Source organism: Oncorhynchus mykiss, chromosome 8, assembly GCF_013265735.2.
Source record: "Oncorhynchus mykiss isolate Arlee chromosome 8, USDA_OmykA_1.1, whole genome shotgun sequence".
Lineage (NCBI taxonomy): Eukaryota > Metazoa > Chordata > Actinopteri > Salmoniformes > Salmonidae > Oncorhynchus > Oncorhynchus mykiss.
Window position 1 is genome coordinate 88,342,148 of NC_048572.1, and position 20,657 is coordinate 88,362,804.

The 20,657-nt window shown below is 44.7% G+C and overlaps 1 protein-coding gene across 1 annotated transcript; it reads right to left on the bottom strand.

Moving 5' to 3' along the window:
* Positions 1–307: 307 nt before the first annotated feature.
* LOC110509139 (ras-related protein Rab-12) lies at positions 308–20,159 on the bottom strand. Its single transcript, XM_036986670.1, has 6 exons — positions 19,555–20,159; positions 11,371–11,431; positions 7,808–7,946; positions 6,722–6,811; positions 4,203–4,307; positions 308–524 (listed from the first exon to the last, which is right to left on the bottom strand). Exons 1-6 carry the CDS (start codon positions 19,769–19,771, stop codon positions 417–419), a joined length of 720 nt encoding a protein of 239 aa, XP_036842565.1. The 5' UTR covers positions 19,772–20,159; the 3' UTR covers positions 308–416.
* Positions 20,160–20,657: the final 498 nt, after the last annotated feature.

Sequence of the window (20,657 nt, forward strand, 5' to 3'; positions counted from 1 at the left end):
GGTCGAGGGGGGTGTGGTCGAGGGGGGTGTGGTCGAGGGGGGTGTGGTCGAGGGGGGTGTGGTCGAGGGGGGTGTGGTCGAGGGGGGTGTGGTCGAGGGGGGTGTGGTCGAGGGGGGTGTGGTCGAGGGGGGTGTGGTCGAGGGGGGTGTGGTCGAGGGGGGTGTGGTCGAGGGGGGTGTGGTCGAGGGGGGTGTGGTCGAGGGGGGTGTAGTCGAGGGGGGTGTAGTCGAGGGGGGTGTAGTCGAGGGGGGTGTAGTCGAGGGGGGTGTAGTCGAGGGGGGTGTAGTCGAGGGGGGTGTAGTCGAGGGGGGTGTAGTCGAGGGGGGTGTAGTCGAGGGGGGTGTAGTCGAGGGGGGTGTAGTCGAGGGGGGTGTAGTCGAGGGGGATGTGGTGGAGAGTTGAGAGGGGAGTCATCTCAGCAACAGTGCATGCGTGGCGGGTTGAGCTCGGGAGGCACTTCTGGTTCAGGCTGCAGAGACAGGATGCTGTTGGAGAGCTTCCTGTTGGGAATCTCTAGAGGCATCTGGTGACCAGAAGACAGAATAGGAAGTTAACAGGCAAGTCAAGATTAGTGCTTCAGGTGGTGTGGAATATACCAAATGACTTACCAGTATTAGAAGGGTATAATCAAGCAATAAGGTCCGGGGGGGGGGGGGGGGGGGGGGGTAAATTGCCAATATACCACGGCTAAGGGCTGTTCTTAATCACGACGCAACGCTGAGTCCCTGGATACAGCCGTGGTATATTGAGCATATATACCGCAAACCACAAAGGTGCCTCATTGCTATTATAAACTGGTAACCAATGTAATTAGAGCAGTAAAAACAAATGTTTTGTCATACCCGTGGTATACGGTCTGATATACTACAGCTGTCAGCCAATCAGCATTCAGGGCTCGAACCACCCAGTTTATAACGACGATTAAAATACTACATATGTAGAGCTTTCAGAAAGTATTCATACTCCTGGACTTATTCCACATTTTGTTGTGTTACAGGCTGAATTAAAAATGGAATAACTAAAAAAGAAATCTCACCCATCTACACACAATACCCCATGATGACAAAGTCAACACATGTTTTTAGAAATGTTAGCAAATGTATTTAAAATTAAATAAAGATATAGAATTTTAAAAAGTATTCACTGAATTTTCACTGGTTTGTCGGGCTCAGCTTTGCACATCTGGGTTTGGGGATTTTCTCCCATGCTTCCTTGCAGATTTTCTCAACTTCTCATAAATTAGATGGGGAGCGGCGGTGAACAGCAATCTTCAAGTCTTTCCACAAATTTTCAATGGGATTCAAGTCTGGGCTTCAAGGCTGGACCGCTCAAGGACGTTCACATTCTTGTTCTGAAGCCATTGCAACATTGCTTTGGCTGTATGCTTTGGGTCATTGTCCTGTTGGAACGTAACTCTTTGCCCTAATCTAAAGTCGTTTGCACTCTGAAGCAGGTTCTCAATAAAGATGCATCTCCATTCATTGTTCCCTCTATCAGTTGCTGATGCTGGAAAGCATCCCCATAGCATGATGCTGCCACCACCGTGCTTCACGGTAGGAATAGTGTTAGACGGGTGATGAGCTGTGCCTGGTTTCTCCAGACATAACGCTTTGCATTCAGGCCAAAGAGTAAAATGTTTATCTCCACAGACCACAGAATATTTTACATGCCTTTGTGAAAACTCCAGGCGTGCTGTCTTGTGCCTTGTTCTCAGGAGAGGCTTCCGTCTGGCCACTCTCCCATAAAGACCAGATTGGTGAAGTGCTGTAGAGACTGTTGTCCTTCTGGCAAGTTCTCCCATTTCAGCCAATGAACTCTGCAATTCTGTCAACTCTGCTCGCCTCCCTGATCAAGGTGCTGCTCGACTCCCTGATCAAGGTGCTGCTCGCCTCCCTGATCAAGGTGCTGCTCGCCTCCCTGATCAAGGTGCTGCTCGCCTCCCTGATCAAGGTGCTGCTCGCCTCCCTGATCAAGGTGCTGCTCGCCTCCCTGATCAAGGTGCTGCTCGCCTCCCTGATCAAGGTGCTGCTCGCCTCCCTGATCAAGGTGCTGCTCGCCCGGTTGCTCAGTTTGGTTGGACAGCTCTATGCAGTCTGGGTAGATTCACGTTTTTTTTTTTTTTTCCATGGAGACCACTGTGCTCTTGGAAAAACTTTCAACACTAGTAATGGTTTTACAACCTTGCCCAGACACATGCCTCATCACAACTCTTATCTCAGAGATCTACAGACAGTTCCTTGGACTTAATGGTATAGTTAACATGCACTGTCAACTGTGGGACTTTATATAGACGGGTTTGTTTCTTTCTAAATCATGTCCGAACAGAGTTGAATTGGCCAATCAGGTTGTAGTGATATCTACAACTAGATGTGTGAGACAAAAAAAAAACATTTATGAATTTAACCATTTTGAATTCAGACTGTCACAATAAAATGTGGAATAAGTCAAGGGGAATACATCTTGAAGTCCCTGTACATATTGTACACTATTACAACGGGTACAGTTATAGGAAATAGGGAGGGAAGCTAACACATTAAAACAATATTATAGGAAACTAATATGAAACACAGAAAATAGGTCATTTTTACATGCACACTAAATACCAGGGGGGGGGGGGCACTAAAATGGAATCCCAGATATAAATGTGCTCAGACAGTATTCACACCCCTTGACTTTTATAACAGCTTTTCTTATGTTACAAAGCCAGATTAAACTGGATTTAAATTATTATCTTTTTGATCCACAAATAATGCTCTTTAAGGTCAAAGTGGAATTTTTTTTTTCAACATTTTAATTAAAATAAAAAACGAATATATCTTGATTCGATAAGTATTCAACCCCTTGAGTCAATACATGTTAGAATCACCTTTGGCAGCGATTACAGCTGTGAGTGTTGTTGGGTAAAGTCTACCTGAATTGTAAGATATTTGCTTTTTATTCTTTAAAATAATTCTTCAAGCTCGGTCAAGTTGGTTATTGATCATTGCTAGACAGCCATTTTTCAAGTCTTGCCATATATTTTCAAGCTGATTTAAGTCAAAACGGTAACTAGGCCACTCGGGAACATTCAACGTCGTCTTGGTGAGCAACTCCAGTGTTAACAGAGCATTCGAAAAGTTACAGTATTCAGACCCGTTGACTGTTCCCACGTTACAGCCTTATTTAAAAAATGGATTAAATGAATACAAATTCTCAGCAATCTACACACAATATCCAATAATGACATCACAATACCCCATAATGACATCACAATACCCCATAATGACATTGTATTGTTTGGTATTGGTATTGTGATGTCATTATGGGATATTGTGTGTAGATTGACGAGGGAAAAATACAATTCAATCCTTGTGTTTTAGTAGTTGTCCTGCTGAAAGGTGAATTCATCTCCCAGTGTCTGGTGGAAAGCAGACAACCAGGTATTAATTTTTTTTCTTTTTAAATAGACTGAGTGGACAAATCTTTAGGAACACCTGCTTTTCCCATGACACAGACTGACCAGGTGAATCCAGGTGAAAGCTATGATCCCTTATTGATGTCACTTGTTAAATCCACTTCAATCAGTGTAGATGAAGGGGAGGATGACAGGTTAAAGAATAATTTTTAAGTATTGAGACCATTGAGAAATGGATTGTGTGGTGGTAGTAGGAGCCAAAACATTAGGAACACCATGACATACACTGACCAGGTGAAAGTTATGATCCCTTATTGATGTCTCTTGTTAAATCCACTTCAAATCAGTGTAGATGAAGGGGAGGAGAAGAAGGATTTTTAAGCCTTGAGACATGAATGTTGTATGTGTGTCATTCAGAGGGTGAATGGTCAAGACAAAATATTAAAAGTGCCTTTGAACAGGGTATGGTAGTAGGTGCCAGGAGCAACGGTTTGTGTCAAGAACTGCAACGCTGCTGGGTTTTTCACACTCAACAGTTTCCCCGTGTGTATCCAGAATGATCCACCACCCAAAGGACATCCAGCCAACTTGATACAACTGTGGGGAAACATCGGAGTCAACATGGACCCAGCAATCCCTGTGGAAACGCTTTCAACACCTCGTAGTGTCCCATGCCCCCGACGAAGTGAGGCTGTTCTGAGGGCGAAAGGGGAAGGTGTTCCTAATGTTTTGTCCACACAGTGTAGGTCGCAGGTCAACAAAATTAGCGCCGTATAGTTTAATAGCACAGGGAGGATTCCTACTCACCTTTGCTAGAATGTCGTCCACTAGTTTTAGAAAGCACTCCTCCACGTTAAAGTTATCCTTGGCACTAGCCTCGCAGAAACGCATCCCAGATATCCTAGAGGTAAACTGGGAACCCGAGAGACATGATGATACCAAGGTCAAAATCGATCAATTAAAATCAATCAATTATAAAATCATAGAATTATGAGTCAACTAATATTATTTTGAGATCATGTACAGTACTATGATGTATATTAGTACTGTGATGTACAGTACTGTGATATATATTAGTACTGTGATGTACAGTACTGTGATGTATATTAGTACTGTGATGTGACGTATATTAGTACTGTGACGTACATTAGTACTGTGACGTACATTAGTACTGTGACGTACAGTACTGTGATGTATATTAGTACTGTGACGTATATTAGTACTGTGACGTACAGTACTGTGATGTACAGTGATATATATTAGTACTGTGATGTATATTAGTACTGTGACGTACAGTACTGTGGTGTACAGTACTGTGGTGTATATTAGTACTGTGGTGTATATTAGTACTGTGGTGTATATTAGTACTGTGGTGTACATTAGTACTGTGGTGTACATTAGTACATTAGTACTGTGATGTGAAGTACAGTACTGTGACGTATATTAGTACTGTGACGTATATTAGTACTGTGACGTGATGTACAGTACTGTGATATATATTAGTACTGTGGTGTATATTAGTACTGTGGTGTACATTAGTACTGTGATGTGAAGTACAGTACTGTGACGTATATTAGTACTGTGACGTATATTAGTACTGTGATGTGATGTACAGCACTGTGATATATATTAGTACTGTGATATATATTAGTACTGTGATATATATTAGTACTGTGGTGTACATTAGTACTGTGGTGTACATTAGTACATTAGTACTGTGATGTGAAGTACAGTACTGTGACGTATATTAGTACTGTGACGTATATTAGTACTGTGACGTGATGTACAGTACTGTGATATATATTAGTACTGTGGTGTATATTAGTACTGTGGTGTACATTAGTACTGTGATGTGAAGTACAGTACTGTGACGTATATTAGTACTGTGACGTATATTAGTACTGTGATGTGATGTACAGCACTGTGATATATATTAGTACTGTGATATATATTAGTACTGTGATATATATTAGTACTGTGACGTATATTAGTACTGTGATGTACAATACTGTGATGTACAGTATATTAGTACTGTGATGTGATGTACAGTACTGTGATATATATTAGTACTGTGATGTACAGTACTGTGGTGTACAATACTGTGATGTACAGTATATTAGTACTGTGACGTATATTAGTACTGTGACGTATATTAGTACTGTGGTGTATATTAGTACTGTGATGTACAGTACTGTGACATATATTAGTACTGTGACATATATTAGTACTGTGATGTATATTAGTACTGTAATGTACAGTACTGTGGTGTATATTAGTACTGTGGTGTATATTAGTGTGATATTAGTACTGTGATGTATAGTACTGATGTACATTAGTACTGTGATGTACATTAGTACTGTGATGTACATTAGTACTGTGGTGTATATTAGTACTGTGATGTACATTAGTACTGTGATGTACATTAGTACTGTGACGTATATTAGTACTGTGACGTGATGTACAGTACTGTGATATATATTAGTACTGTGGTGTATATTAGTACTGTGGTGTACATTAGTACTGTGATGTGAAGTACAGTACTGTGACGTATATTAGTACTGTGACGTATATTAGTACTGTGACGTGATGTACAGTACTGTGATATATATTAGTACTGTGATATATATTAGTACTGTGATATATATTAGTACTGTGATATATATTAGTACTGGGATGTATATTAGTACTGTGACGTTTATTAGTACTGTGACGTATATTAGTACTGTGATGTACAATACTGTGATGTACAGTATATTAGTACTGTGATGTGATGTACAGTACTGTGATATATATTAGTACTGTGATGTACAGTACTGTGATGTACAATACTGTGATGTACAGTATATTAGTACTGTGACGTATATTAGTACTGTGACGTATATTAGTACTGTGGTGTATATTAGTACTGTGATGTACAGTACTGTGACATATATTAGTACTGTGACATATTAGTACTGTGATGTATATTAGTACTGTAATGTACAGTACTGTGGTGTATATTAGTACTGTGGTGTATATTAGTGTGATGTATATTAGTACTGTGGTGTATATTAGTACTGTGATGTACATTAGTACTGTGGTGTATATTAGTACTGTGGTGTACATTAGTACTGTGATGTACATTAGTACTGTGATGTACATTAGTACTGTGATGTACATTAGTACTGTGATGTACATTAGTACTGTGGTGTATATTAATTAGTACTGTGATGTATATTAGTACTGTGATGCTCTACACAATAATCTGTTAAATGCATGACTTAGGGAAATTTCTTCTCTGAGCAGGTTTTTCCCGTCAACTGATTGTAGATCAGTATTAGACTCACCCTCTCCGCAGTCTGTTTAGTGATGATGCGGTCCGTCTCACAGTCCAGCTTGTTCCCCACCAGCAGCAGCTCTGCCTCTTCTGAAGCATACTGGCCAATGACAGAGAGGAGAGAGATGAGATGTATGTACTGTGTACTAGTCCCTTCACAGAACAGCTCTAATCAGAATAGAAAGAGCATCCCGGAGTCGACCTCTTCACTGTTGACGTTGAGACTGGTGTTTTGAGGGTACTATTTAATGAAGCTGCCAGTTGAGGACTTGTTTCTCAAACTAGACACTCTTATGTACTTGTCCTCTTGCTCAGTTGTGCACCGGGGCCTCCCACTCTTCTTTCTATTCTGGTTAGAGCCAGTTTGCACTGTTCTGTGAAGGGAGTAGTACACAGCGTTGTACGAGATCTTCAGTTTCTTGGCAATTTCTCGCATGGAATAGCCTTAATTTCTCAGAACAAGAATAGACTGATGAGTTTCAGGAGAAAGGCCTTTGTTTCTGGACATTTTGAGCCTGTAATCGAACCCACAAATGCTGATGCTCCAGATACTCAACTAGTCTAAAGAAGGCCAGTTTTATTGCTTCTTTAATCAGAACAGTTTTCAGCTGTGCCAACATAATTTCCAAAGGGTTTTCTAATGATCAATTAGCCTTTTAAAATGATAAACTTGGATTAGCTAACACAACGTGCCATTGGAACACAGGAGTGAGTGATGGTTGCTGATAATGGGCCTCTGTTTACCTAATGTAGATATTCCATTTTTTTTTTTTTATCAGCCGTTTCCAGCTGCAATAGTCATTTACAACATTAACAATGTCTACACTGTATTTCTGATCAATTTGATGTTATTATAACAAACAACTATTTTTTTATTGTATTTTCTTTTCAAAAACAAGGCCATTTTCTAAGTGACCCCAAACTTTTGAAAAGTAGTGTATATAACTGTAGTAACAGAGAGGAGAAGAGAGGTAATGTGGCCCATCCCAGTGGTGTTCCGGGCTGGTCCTTTGTGCCTAGTACTACATAATGACTTCTGTTATCAATGATAATCCACGATGATGTAAGGTAATGTATTGATAATATCCCTTTTTACCTTGTCGATCATCTTCATCCACTTGGGAAGGTCGTCAAACGTTTCCTGCTTGGTGATGTCATAGACCAGTACTATTCCTTTGGCCCCGCGGTAGTAGGCTGAGGTTATACTGTTGAACCTCTCCTGACCAGCTGTATCCCTGGAGGTACAGGACACATCACTTATCAGACTGGATCCATGAGTTAGAGACAGGACACACATCAGACTGGATCTATGAGTTATAGACAGGACACATCACATATAAGACTGGATCCATGAGTTATAGACAGGACAGATCACATATCAGACTGGATCTATGAGTTAGAGACAGGACAGATCACATATCAGACTGGATCTATGAGTTAGAGACAGGTCACGCATCAGACTGGATCTATGAGTTAAAGACAGGACACACATCATCACATATCAGACTGGATCTATGAGTTAGAGACAGGACACACATCATCACATATCAGACTGGATCTATGAGTTAGAGACAGGACACACATCATCACATATCAGACTGGATCTATGAGTTAGAGACAGGACACACATCAGACTGGATCTATGAGTTAGAGACAGGACACACATCAGACTGGATCTATGAGTTAGAGACAGGACACACATCAGACCGGAGCTATGAGTTAGGGCCATGAGGTTTTCCAGACCAAGTCACCTGACAAAATAAGGCCCTAGTTAAAGCTAATAACATGTGTTGGTCAGGGAAAACTAGGCCCTAGTTAAAGCTAATAACATGGGTTGGTCAGGGAAAACTAGGCCCTAGTTAAAGCTAATAACATGGGTTGGTCAGGGAAAACTAGGCCCTAGTTAAAGCTAATAACATGGGTTGGTCAGGGAAAACTAGGCCCTAATTAAAGCTAATAACAAACAAAGAAATTGCTGTGAAAGTGAATTAATTTCCATTTACAAATCTAGCCAACTATGGTGCAGAGGTAAACAGACCGTCAGTCAATCCACCCGCCAGTCAGTCAGTCAGTCAGTCAGTCAGTGCGCCAGCCAGCCAGTCAGTGCGCCAGCCAGCCAGTCAGTGCGCCAGCCAGCCAGTCAGTGCGCCAGCCAGCCAGTCAGTCCGCCAGCCAGCCAGTCAGTCCGCCAGCCAGCCAGTCAGCCAGCCAGTCCGCCAGCCAGCCAGTCAGTCCGCCAGCCAGTCCGCCAGCCAGTCCGCCAGCCAGCCAGTCAGTCCGCCAGCCAGTCAGTCCGCCAGCCAGTCAGTCAGTGCGCCAGCCAGTCAGTCAGTGCGCCAGCCAGTCAGTCAGTGCGCCAGCCAGTCAGTCAGTGCGCCAGCCAGTCAGTCAGTGCGCCAGCCAGTCAGTCAGTGCGCCAGCCAGTCAGTCAGTGCGCCAGCCAGTCAGTGCGCCAGCCAGTCCGCCAGTCAGTCAGTGCGCCAGCCAGTCAGTCAGTGCGCCAGCCAGTCAGTCCGCCAGCCAGTCAGTCAGTGCGCCAGCCAGTCAGTCAGTGCGCCAGCCAGTCAGTCAGTGCGCCAGCCAGTCAGTCAGTGCGCCAGCCAGTCAGTCAGTCCGCCAGCCAGTCAGTCAGTCCGCCAGCCAGTCAGTCAGTCCGCCAGCCAGTCAGTCAGTCCGCCAGCCAGTCAGTCAGTGCGCCAGCCAGTCAGTCAGTGCGCCAGCCAGTCAGTCAGTGCGCCAGCCAGTCAGTGCGCCAGCCAGTCAGTCCGCTAGCCAGTCCGCCAGTCAGTCCGCCAGCCAGTCAGTCAGTGTATGAGCAGCAGTAGAGAAGCAGAAGTGACAGAGCAGGGTTAGATGTTGCCTCCCATGAAGTGGTTAGGGCTGACTGACAGGCCAAGAGAGAGGTTCGGGCTGACAGACAGGCCAAGAGAGAGGTTCGGGCTGACAGACAGGCCAAGAGAGAGGTTCGGGCTGACAGACAGGCCAAGAGAGAGGTTCGGGCTGACAGACAGGCCAAGAGAGAGGTTAGGGCTGACAGACAGGCCAAGAGAGAGGTTAGGGCTGACAGACAGGCCAAGAGAGAGGTTAGGGCTGACAGACAGGCCAAGAGAGAGGTTAGGGCTGACAGACAGGCCAAGAGAGAGGTTAGGGTTGACAGACAGGCCAAGAGAGAGGTTAGGGTTGACAGACAGGCCAAGAGAGAGGTTAGGGTTGACAGACAGGCCAAGAGAGAGGTTAGGGTTGATAGACAGGCCAAGAGAGAGGTTAGGGTTGACAGAAAGGCCAAGAGAGAGGTTAGGGCTGACAGAAAGGCCAAGAGAGAGGTTAGGGCTGACAGAAAGGCCAAGAGAGAGGTTAGGGCTGACAGACAGGCCAAGAGAGAGGTTAGGGTTGACTGACAGTGACGGAGCCTCAGCCAAGAACAGGTGGTGAGAGACATGATGACACCAGCCAGTACGCAGACAGTCATCCTGAACCGACGGGGGATGGGTGGAGGTAGGGACACGAGAGATTGGGAGGGTAGTAGTGGGACGAGGTCGGTAAAACAGAACAAATTGTGTTATCAGTGAAGGTTATGCACACATTTCAGCCCAGGTAGCAGTCACACACTCATCCTACATGGCAACATCAGCATGTGTAGCTACAGTATCTGTGGTGTCATGTAGCTGTAGCATGAAAAGGTCAGCTACTCTGTGCAGCGGAAGGTAGCTGAACAACACAGAACGGTCGATTCCTGTCGACTGAAGTGTCACTTAATGTTGTATGTCAGGGGTCATCAAACTACATTCAGCAGGTAGCCTAGTGGTTAGAGGGGAGGGGCGGCAGCGTAGCCTAGTGGTTAGAGGGGAGGGGCGGCAGCGTAGCCTAGTGGTTAGAGGGGAGGGGCGGCAGCGTAGCCTAGTGGTTAGAGGGGAGGGGCGGCAGCGTAGCCTAGTGGTTAGAGGGGAGGGGCGGCAGGTAGCCTAGTGGTTAGAGGGGAGGGGCGGCAGCGTAGCCTAGTGGTTAGAGGGGAGGGGCGGCAGCGTAGCCTAGTGGTTAGAGGGGATGGGCGGCAACGTAGACTAGTGGTTAGAGGGGAGGGGCGGCAGCGTAGCCTAGTGGTTAGAGGGGAGGGGCTGCAGGTAGACTAGTGGTTAGAGGGGATGGGCGGCAACGTAGCCTAGTGGTTAGAGCGTTGGGCCAGTAACCGAAAGGTTGCAAGATTGAATCCCCGAGCTGACAAGGTAAAAAAATCTGTTGTTCCGCCCCTGAACAAGGCAGTTTAACCCACTGTTCCAAGGCCGTCATTGAAAATAAGAATTTGTTCAAATTATAAGAATTTGTTCTTAAATTAACATTTCTCTGGCAACAGTTCTGTTTGACATTCCTGCAGGCAGCCGTGGCAATTGCACACTCCCTCAAAACTTGAAACATCTGTGGCATTGTGTTGTTTAACAAAACTGCACATTTTAGAGTGGCCTTTTATTGTCCCCCGGCACAAGGTGCACCTGTGTAATGATCATGCTGTTTAATCAGATTTTTGATATGCCACACCTGTCAGGTGGATGGATTATCTTGGCAAAGGAGAACTGCTCACTAACAGGGGTGTAAACACATTTCTGCGTGAGATAGTGGAACAGACAGAGGCCTATGATGACTTCCTGTTTCCTGTTGACTCACCAGATCTGCAACCTGATCTTCTTCCCTCTCAGCTCCACCGTCTTGATCTTAAAATCTACTCCTACGGGAAGAAAACAGGGCCAAATGTGTCTTTTGTCATGTTTTTCCATGCTCTTTCCACTGTCATTCAGCCAGTCTATCAGCCAGCCAGCCAGCCAATCAGCCAGCCAGCCAGCCAATCAGCCAGCCAGCCAGCCAATCAGCCAGCCAGCCAGCCAATCAGCCAGCCAGCCAGCCAGCCAGCCAATCAGCCAGCCAATCAGCCAGGCAATCAGCCAGCCAATCAGCCAGCCAGCCAGCCTATCAGCCAGCCTATCAGCCAGCCAATCAGCCAGCCAGCCAGCCAGCCAGCCAGCCAATCAGCCAGCCAATCAGCCAGCCAATCAGCCAGCCAATCAGCCAGCCAATCAGCCAGCCAATCAGCCAGCCAATCAGCCAGCCAATCAGCCAGCCAATCAGCCAGCCAATCAGCCAGCCAATCAGAAACAGGGGAAAGAGCATGGAAAACATACCAACTGGACAAACAGGCTAGTTGAAGTAGCAGGTTCTTCAGAAGCACTTTGGAATAGAAGAATTCACGGAGAAAATACTACAACAAGGAAGAAGTTTATGACAGACTGGGATGATGACACATTTCAGACACGTATTTCAATGTGTGCAACTCTACAGCGGTTTTCCTCCTCACTTCCTGTCATCAGAACAACCATGAACAAGCACACAGACGGAGACCCTCACAGAGAGAGAGAGAGAGAGAGAGAGAGAGAGAGAGAGAGAGAGAGAGAGAGAGAGAGAGAGAGAGAGAGAGAGAGAGAGAGAGAGAGAGAGAGAGAGAGAGAGAGAGAGAGAGAGAGAGAGAGAGAAAGAGAGAAAGAAAGAGAGAGAGAGAAAGAGAGAAAGAGAGAAAGAGAGAGAGAGAGAGAGAGAGAGAGAGAGAGAGAGAGAGAGAGAGAGAGAGAGAGAGAGAGAGAGAGAGAGAGAGAGAGATCCACACAGATCCACAATGAATTTGAAAACAAATCCAATTTTGATAAACTCCCGTATCTACTGGGTGAAATTCCACAGTGTGCCATCACAGCAGCACGATTTGTGACCTGTATAAAAATATGACATTTGTAATGTCTTTATTGTTTTGAAACTGCTGTATGTGTAATGTTTACTGTTAATTTTTATTGTTTATTTCACTGTTGTATAATATCTACCTCACTTGCTTTGGCAATGTTAACACATGTTTCCCATGCCAATAAAGCCCCTTGAATTGAATTGAGAGACAGAGAGACAGGCAGAGACAGACAGAGACAGACACAGAGAGAGAGAGAGAGACACAGAGACAAACGTTTTCCTGGCCCACCACTCCACCCTGGACTTGAACAGCCTCTATGACCAGGTCCACCTCTACAAGGCAGCAGTGCCCACCTTTGCCCGAACTCTAAAGGACATCGCTCTCAAACGTATCCCCAACACTTCACACAGGAGCAACAGATCAATAGACACCCCATCCAGACCAGCGAGACACCCTCCCAGATCTGCAGGACCCCCCCCTGGACCTACACATAGAGGACCCACGCCAAGAGGAATTACATCCAGACCACAGTACACCCAGACACATCCACCCCAACCAATCAACACCCCCCCACGTCAACCATGCCCACACCCCATTTAGGCCCACTCAGGTCAGACCTATGCCACTCCTGCCCACCCCATGCACCCCACCCCCGCAAAGAGGGCCTCAACATGGAAGCCACACATACGCCCAGGTAGTGAGCGGGCAAACAGTCCCAACCCCCACTCTCACACTCGCCGAAGCCAATGGCATGTACCAGATGCTCAGCAGGCTCTGCTCACACTTACTGGCCTGAGGCCAAACCACGACCAACAACATTGGACACTCTATGGAACAAAAAGCCTTCACTATATTATCATGGAATATCCAAGGCCTGAGGTCATCTGCCTTTGGCCTAAAGAGCAGAAACCCGGACTTCACCAAAGAAATCGGTAATACAGACATTGTCATCCTGCAAGAAACCTGGTATAGAGGAGACGGACCCACTGGTTGCCCTCTAGGTTACAGAGAGCTGGTAGTCCCATCCACCAAACTACCAGGTGTGAAACAGGGAAGGGACTCAGGGGGTATGCTAATTTGGTATAGAGCAGACCTAACTCACTCCATTAAATTAATCAAAACAGGAACATTTTACATTTGGCTAGAAATTCAAAAGGAGATTATCCTAACAGAGAAAAATGTCCTCCTGTGTGCTACCTATATCCCCCCACTAGAATCCCCATATTTTAATGAAGACAGCTTCTCCATCCTGGAGGGGGAAATCAATCATTTCCAGGCCCAGGGACATGTACTAGTCTGTGGCGACCTAAATGCCAGAACCGGACAAGAACCTGACACCCTAAGCACACAGGGGGACAAACACCTGCCTGGAGGTGACAGCATTCCCTCCCACATATGCCCCCCTAGGCACAACTATGACAACAAAAACGGGTCACAACTCCTGCAGCTCTGTCGCACGCTGGGTATGTACATAGTCAACGGTAGGCTTCGAGGGGACTCCTATGGTAGGTACACCTATAGCTCATCTCTTGGCAGTAGTACTGTAGACTACTTTATCACCGACCTCAACCCAGAGTCTCTCAGAGCGTTCACAGTCAGCCCACTGACACCCCTATCAGACCACAGCAAAATCACAGTCTACTTAAACAGAGCAATAATCAATCATGAGGCATCAAAGCCAAAGGAACTGAGTAACATTAAGAAATGCTATAGATGGAAGGAATGCAGTTTGGAAACCTACCAAAAAACAATTAGGCAACAACAAATTCAATCCCTTTTAGACAATTTCCTGGGTAAAACGTTCCGCTGTAATAGTGAAGGTGTAAACTTGGCAGTAGAAAATCTTAACAGTATATTTGACCTCTCAGCTTCCCTATCAAATCTAAAAATCTCAAATAGAAAACCGAAGAAAATTAACAATAATGACAAATGGTTTGATGAAGAATGCAAAAATCTAAGAAAGAAATTGAGAAACCTGTCCAACCAAAAACATAGAGACCCGGAAAACCTGAGTCTACGCCTTCACTATGGTGAATCACTAAAACAATACAGAAATACACTACGGAAAAAGAAGGAACAGCACGTCAGAAATCAGCTCAATGCAATTGAAGAATCCATAGACTCTAACCACTTCTGGGAAAATTGGAAAACACTAAACAAACAACAACAAGAATAATTATCTATCCAAAATGGAGATGTATGGGTAAACCACTTCTCCAATCTTTTTGGCTCTATAACAAAGAATAAAGAGCAAAAACATATACATGATCAAATACAGATCTTAGAATCATCTATTAAAGACTACCAGAACCCACTGGATTATCCAATTACATTGAATGAGTTACAGGACAAAATAAAAACCCTCCAACCCAAAAAGGCCTGTGGTGTTGATGGTATCCTTAATGAAATGATCAAATATACAGACAACAAATTCCAATTGGCTATACTAAAACTCTTTAACATCATCCTTAGCTCTGGCATCTTCCCCAATATTTGGAACCAAGGACTGATCACCCCAATCCACAAAAGTGGAGACAAATTTGACCCCAATAACTACCGTGGAATATGTGTCAACAGTAACCTTGGGAAAATCCTCTGCATTATTATTAACAGCAGACTCGTACATTTCCTCAATGAAAACAATGTACTGAGCAAATGTCAAATTGGCTTTTTACCAAATTACCGTACAACAGACCATGTATTCACCCTGCACACCCTAATTGACAACCAAACAAACCTGGGCCCTGACAGTAAATCTCAGTAAGACCAAAATAATGGTGTTCCAAAAAAGGTCCAGTCACCAGGACCACAAATACAAATTCAATCTAGACACTGTTGCCCTAGAGCACACAAAAAACTATACATACCTTGGCCTAAACATCAGCGCCACAGGTAACTTCCACAAAGCTGTGAACGATCTGAGAGACAAGGCAAGAAGGGCATTCTATGCCATCAAAAGAAACATACATTTCAACATACCAATTAGGATTTGGCTAAAAATACTTGAATCAGTCATAGAGCCCATTGCCCTTTATGGTTGTGAGGTCTGGGGTCCGCTCACCAACCAAGACTTCACAAAATGGGACAAACACCAAATTGAGACTCTGCACGCAGAATTCTGCAAAAATATCCTCCGTGTACAACGTAGAACACCAAATAATGCATGCAGAGCAGAATTAGGCCGATACCCACTAATTATCAAAATCCAGAAAAGAGCCGTTAAATTTTACAACCACCTAAAAGGAAGTGATTCACAAACCTTCCATAACAAAGCCATCACCTACAGAGAGATGAACCTGGAGAAGAGTCCCCTAAGCAAGCTGGTCCTGGGGCTCTGTTCACAAACACAAACACACCCTACAGAGCCCCAGGACAACAGCACAATTAGACCCAACCAAATCATGAGAAAACAAAAAGATAATTACTTGACACATTGGAAAGAATTAACAAAAAAACAGAGCAAACTAGAATGCTATTTGGCCCTAAACAGAGAGTACACAGCGGCAGAATACCTGACCACTGTGACTGACCCAAAATTAAGGAAAGCTTTGACTATGTACAGACTCAGTGAGCATAGCCTTGCTATTGAGAAAGGCCGCCGTAGGCAGACATGGCTCTCAAGAGAAGACAGGCTATGTGCTCACTGCCCACAAAATGAGGTGGAAACTGAGCTGCACTTCCTAACCTCCTGCCCAATGTATGACCATATTAGAGAGACATATTTCCCTCAGATTACACAGATCCACAAAGAATTCGAAAACAAATCCAAATTTGAAAAACTCCCATATCTACTGGGTGAAATTCCACAGTGTGCCATCACAGCAGCAAGATTTGTGACCTGTTGCCACGAGAAAAGGGCAACCAGTGAAGAACACACACCATTGTAAATACAACCCATATTTATGCTTATTTATTTTATCTTGTGTCCTTTAACCATTTGTACATTGTTAAAACACTGTATATATATATATATATAATATGACATTTGTAATGTCTTTACTGTTTTGAAACCTCTGTATGTGTAATGTTTACTGTTAATTTTTGTTGTTTTTCACTTTATATTTTCACTTTGTATGTTGTCTACCTCACTTGCTTTGGCAATGTTAACACATGTTTCCCATGCCAATAAAGCCCTTGAATTGAATTGAATTGAATTGAGAGAGAGAGAGAGAGAGAGACAGACACAGAGAGAGAGAGAGAGTGAGAGAGAGAGAGAGAGAGAGACAGAGAGAGACAGACAGACAGCTAGCTGTGTACCCAGGATGACAACGCACAACAAGATGGAGGCCAGACGTGGCAGCTGCCAGAGAGGAGAGTGTCAGAGTGTGAAAGGGACTATTTTGGGAACTATGGGGACAGTGGCAGCCCTTCTGTCCTGGGTAAGTTCCATGGCTGTGTGTGTGTGTGTGTGTGTGTGTGTGTGTGTGTGTGTGTGTGTGTGTGTGTGTGTCACAGTTATGGGTGTAGACAGACATGAAAATAGAATAATCATCATAACTGTTGGTGTCTTCTGTCACTAGCTAGCACAGCCACAAAGACCCTAACCCTTCTGTCACTAGCTAGCACAGCCACAAAGAACCTAACCCTTCTGTCACTAGCTAGCACAGCCACAAAGACCCTAACCCTTCTGTCACTAGCTAGCACAGCCACAAAGACCCTAACCCTTCTGTCACTAGCTAGCACAGCCACAAATTCATTATATCTTATTATTATTCTAATCTTACCTCACAGCTACCCCGAACCTTAACCACACTGCTAACCCTAACGTCTAACCACACTGCTAATGCCTAGCCACACTGCTAACCCTAACGTCTAACCACACTGCTAACCCTAACGCCTAACCACACTGCTAACCCTAATGCCTAGCCACACTGCTAACCCTAACGTCTAACCACACTGCTAATGCCTAGCCACACTGCTAACTCTAACGTCTAGCCACACTGATAACCCTAACGCCTAACCACACTGCTAATGCCTAACCACACTGCGCCTTGCCTAACCACACTGCTAACCCTAACGCCTAACCACACTGCTAATGCCTAGCCACACTGCTAACCCTAACGCCTAACCACACTGCTAATGCCTAGCCACACTGCTAACTCTAACGTCTAACCACACTGCTAACCCTAACGCCTAACCACACTGCCAATGCCTAGCCACACTGCTAACCCTAACGTCTAACCACACTGCTAACCCTAACGCCTAACCACACTGCCAATGCCTAGCCACACTGCTAACCCTAACGTCTAACCACACTGCTAACCCTAACGCCTAACCACACTGCTAATGCCTAGCCACACTGCTAACCCTAACGTCTAACCACACTGCTAATGCCTAGCCACACTGCTAACTCTAACGTCTAACCACACTGCTAACCCTAACCTTAACCACACTTAACCACTACTTTGTAGCTAGCTGGTCTATCTATGGGGAAAACTGTTCAGTTCTGCATCCAGGACATGACATGATAATAAACATCAATCTGCATGTGTATCCAAGTTCCTGTAGTGGTCTGCTTGATCTACCTCGGGAGACTGTTTCACAACAGATAAATTAGTTTCCCTTGCCTGTCAGCAAGGCAAGCCAGATTCCTTCAGTGCTTTGCATGAGGAGAATTAAATAATTGGTGACTTGGCACACAGATGGTTTGGTCATACTACAATGACTTTGTAAGAGTGGAAGTCACTCTTCTAGACAGACAATTGTCTAGAAGGGATACATTGTCTGTCTAGAACGGATACATTGTCTGTCTAGAACGGATACATTGTCTGTCTAGAACAGATACATTGTCTGTCTAGAACGGATACATTGTCTGTCTAGAACGGATACATTGTCTGTCTAGAACGGATATATTGTCTGTCTAGAACGGATACATTGTCTGTCTAGAACGGATACATTGTCTGTCTAGAACGGATACATTGTCTTCGCCTCACACTAAGTCCCAGGATATTTGAAACGTCAATTGATAATTACGCTGGATGTATTGGTTCTAAAGTAAGTTAAATGTAGTAGACAGTTTATATTTATTTGTGCATTTTATGACAGAATACTGAAAGCCACTATTGTGTAGCAAGGTAGCTAAGCAACAACACTTCTGACAAGTCATCGGGTACAGTTCACTAGGGCCCTCAGTAACCTCTAGTGTAGCTGATGGACAGGGCTTCAGTAACACTGCTAGTTCTCAGTGCTGTCTGTCGGTTTGACACATTCACGTCAACAACAACACTTCTGACAAGTCATCGGGTACAGTTCACTAGGGCCCTCAGTAACCTCTAGTGTAGCTGATGGACAGGGCTTCAGTAACACTGCTAGTTCTCAGTGCTGTCTGTCGGTTTGACACATTCACGTCAACAACAACACTTCTGACAAGTCATCGGGTACAGTTCACTAGGGCCCTCAGTAACCTCTAGTGTAGCTGATGGACAGGGCTTCAGTAACACTGCTAGTTCTCAGTGCTGTCTGTCGGTTTGACACATTCACGTCAACAACAACACTTCTGACAAGGCATCGGGTACAGTTCACTAGGGCCCTCAGTAACCTCTAGTGTAGCTGATGGACAGGGCTTCAGTAACACTGCTAGTTCTCAGTGCTGTCTGTCGGTGTGACACATTCACATCAACAACAACACTTCTGACAAGGCATCGGGACAGTTCACTAGGGCCCTCAGTAACCTCTAGTGTAGCTGATGGACAGGGCTTCAGTAACACTGCTAGTTCTCAGTGCTGTCTGTCGGTTTGACACATTCACGTCAACAACAACACTTCTGACAAGGCATCGGGTACAGTTCACTAGGGCCCTCAGTAACCTCTAGTGTAGCTGATGGACAGGGCTTCAGTAACACTGCTAGTTCTCAGTGCTGTCTGTCGGTTTGACACATTCATGTCAACAACAACCTCAAGGTTTTAAAAACATGGCAGTGTTGTCCCCTTGTAGTTACCAACTTCTTTACAAAAACTTGTACAAAATTAATCTACGCTGGTGACTACAGGCGGACAGACAAATGTTTATAGAGATAAACGATGAGCTAGGTCGGTTTTGTCATGTAGTTAGTGTAAACATTGCTTGCTAACTAGCCGAGGGTTTTGGCTAGCAAAGGAGGCTAACGATATCTGGCCATTCCTTACCAACGGTTGATTTACATGCTTCACAGAAGGTGTCGTCGGTAAACCTTTCCATTAGACTGGTTTTGCCTACTCCACGGGAGCCAATGATAATGATCTGAAGTTTATAATCGGCAGGTCTGGGAGGCATCTTCCTGCGGCGAGACTGTGCCCCCAGAGCCGGGGAAGCGTTCGCTGATCCACCACCGGCCCTCCGTTGGATTTCATACCGTGAATCCATCAATAATTCCACATTTGAACACCTAGACACGTTTTTAAAAGAGAAAATAACGATGTAGGCCCTACTTTTAGTAATTTTTCCTTTTGTCTTTGAGTTAGTTCGGGAAAGTTTCCAAATTGTTCAGCTGCTTGTCAAGAGAATCAAGGGCTGCGTTCAGTACGTTTTTACGTTCGGAAACTTTTAATTGAACTGAAATGCCGATGTACTGACCGACCGGTTGATTAACGGGGAAGGGTTATGGGTAGGGAAACCCTGTCAGTATGGCCAGTCGCCACACCACCAAACGGTAGCAAACATAACCCTTCCTTAGTTAGTTGGCTTAAGTCTGTTCAAGGACGTACAATACCGTTTTTGGGAAACGTGTCGTTCAGTACAAACCGTTCTGCAACGTAGCAAACGTTCAAGCGAACTGAACGCACCTCTGGTAGCTTTTTTCATTACGTCACCGCAGGGTCTTAGCTATTTGGGATCCTTGGGATGTCCTTACCCCCACATTGATTTTTTATTTAACGAGGCAAGTCAGTTAAGAACATATTTTTGTTTACAATGACGGCTACACCGGTCAAACCCGGACGACGCTGGGCCAATTGTGCGCCGTACTGTGGGACTCCCAATCACCCGCCAGTTGTGATACAGCCTGGAATCGAACCATGGTCTGTAGTGACGCCTCTAACACATGAAGCGTCACTCGGGAGCCCAAGATAGGTTAGCCCAAAATAGGTTACGGCAACGTTTCCACAAACTCGGTGTTAGTTTTGTTTTTAGCCCGAACACTACACATCTGATTCAGATGATCAAAGCTTGATGATTAGTTGATTATTTCAATCAGCTGTGTAGTGCTAGGACAAAAACCAAAAGGTGCATCCCCTTTAGGGTCCCGAAGACT

Bases quoted from the DNA above. Each gene is read 5' to 3' on its own strand.
- LOC110509139 (XM_036986670.1), bottom strand. From the start codon at position 19,771: ATGGATTCACGGTATGAAATCCAACGGAGGGCCGGTGGTGGATCAGCG. The intron at 7,947-11,370 runs GTGAGTCAACAG...CTGTACCTCCAG, and splicing joins AAGATCAGGTTGCAGATCTG to GGATACAGCTGGTCAGGAGA. The intron at 525-4,202 runs GTGAGTAGGAAT...TCTGGTCACCAG, and splicing joins TGGACGACATTCTAGCAAAG to ATGCCTCTAGAGATTCCCAA.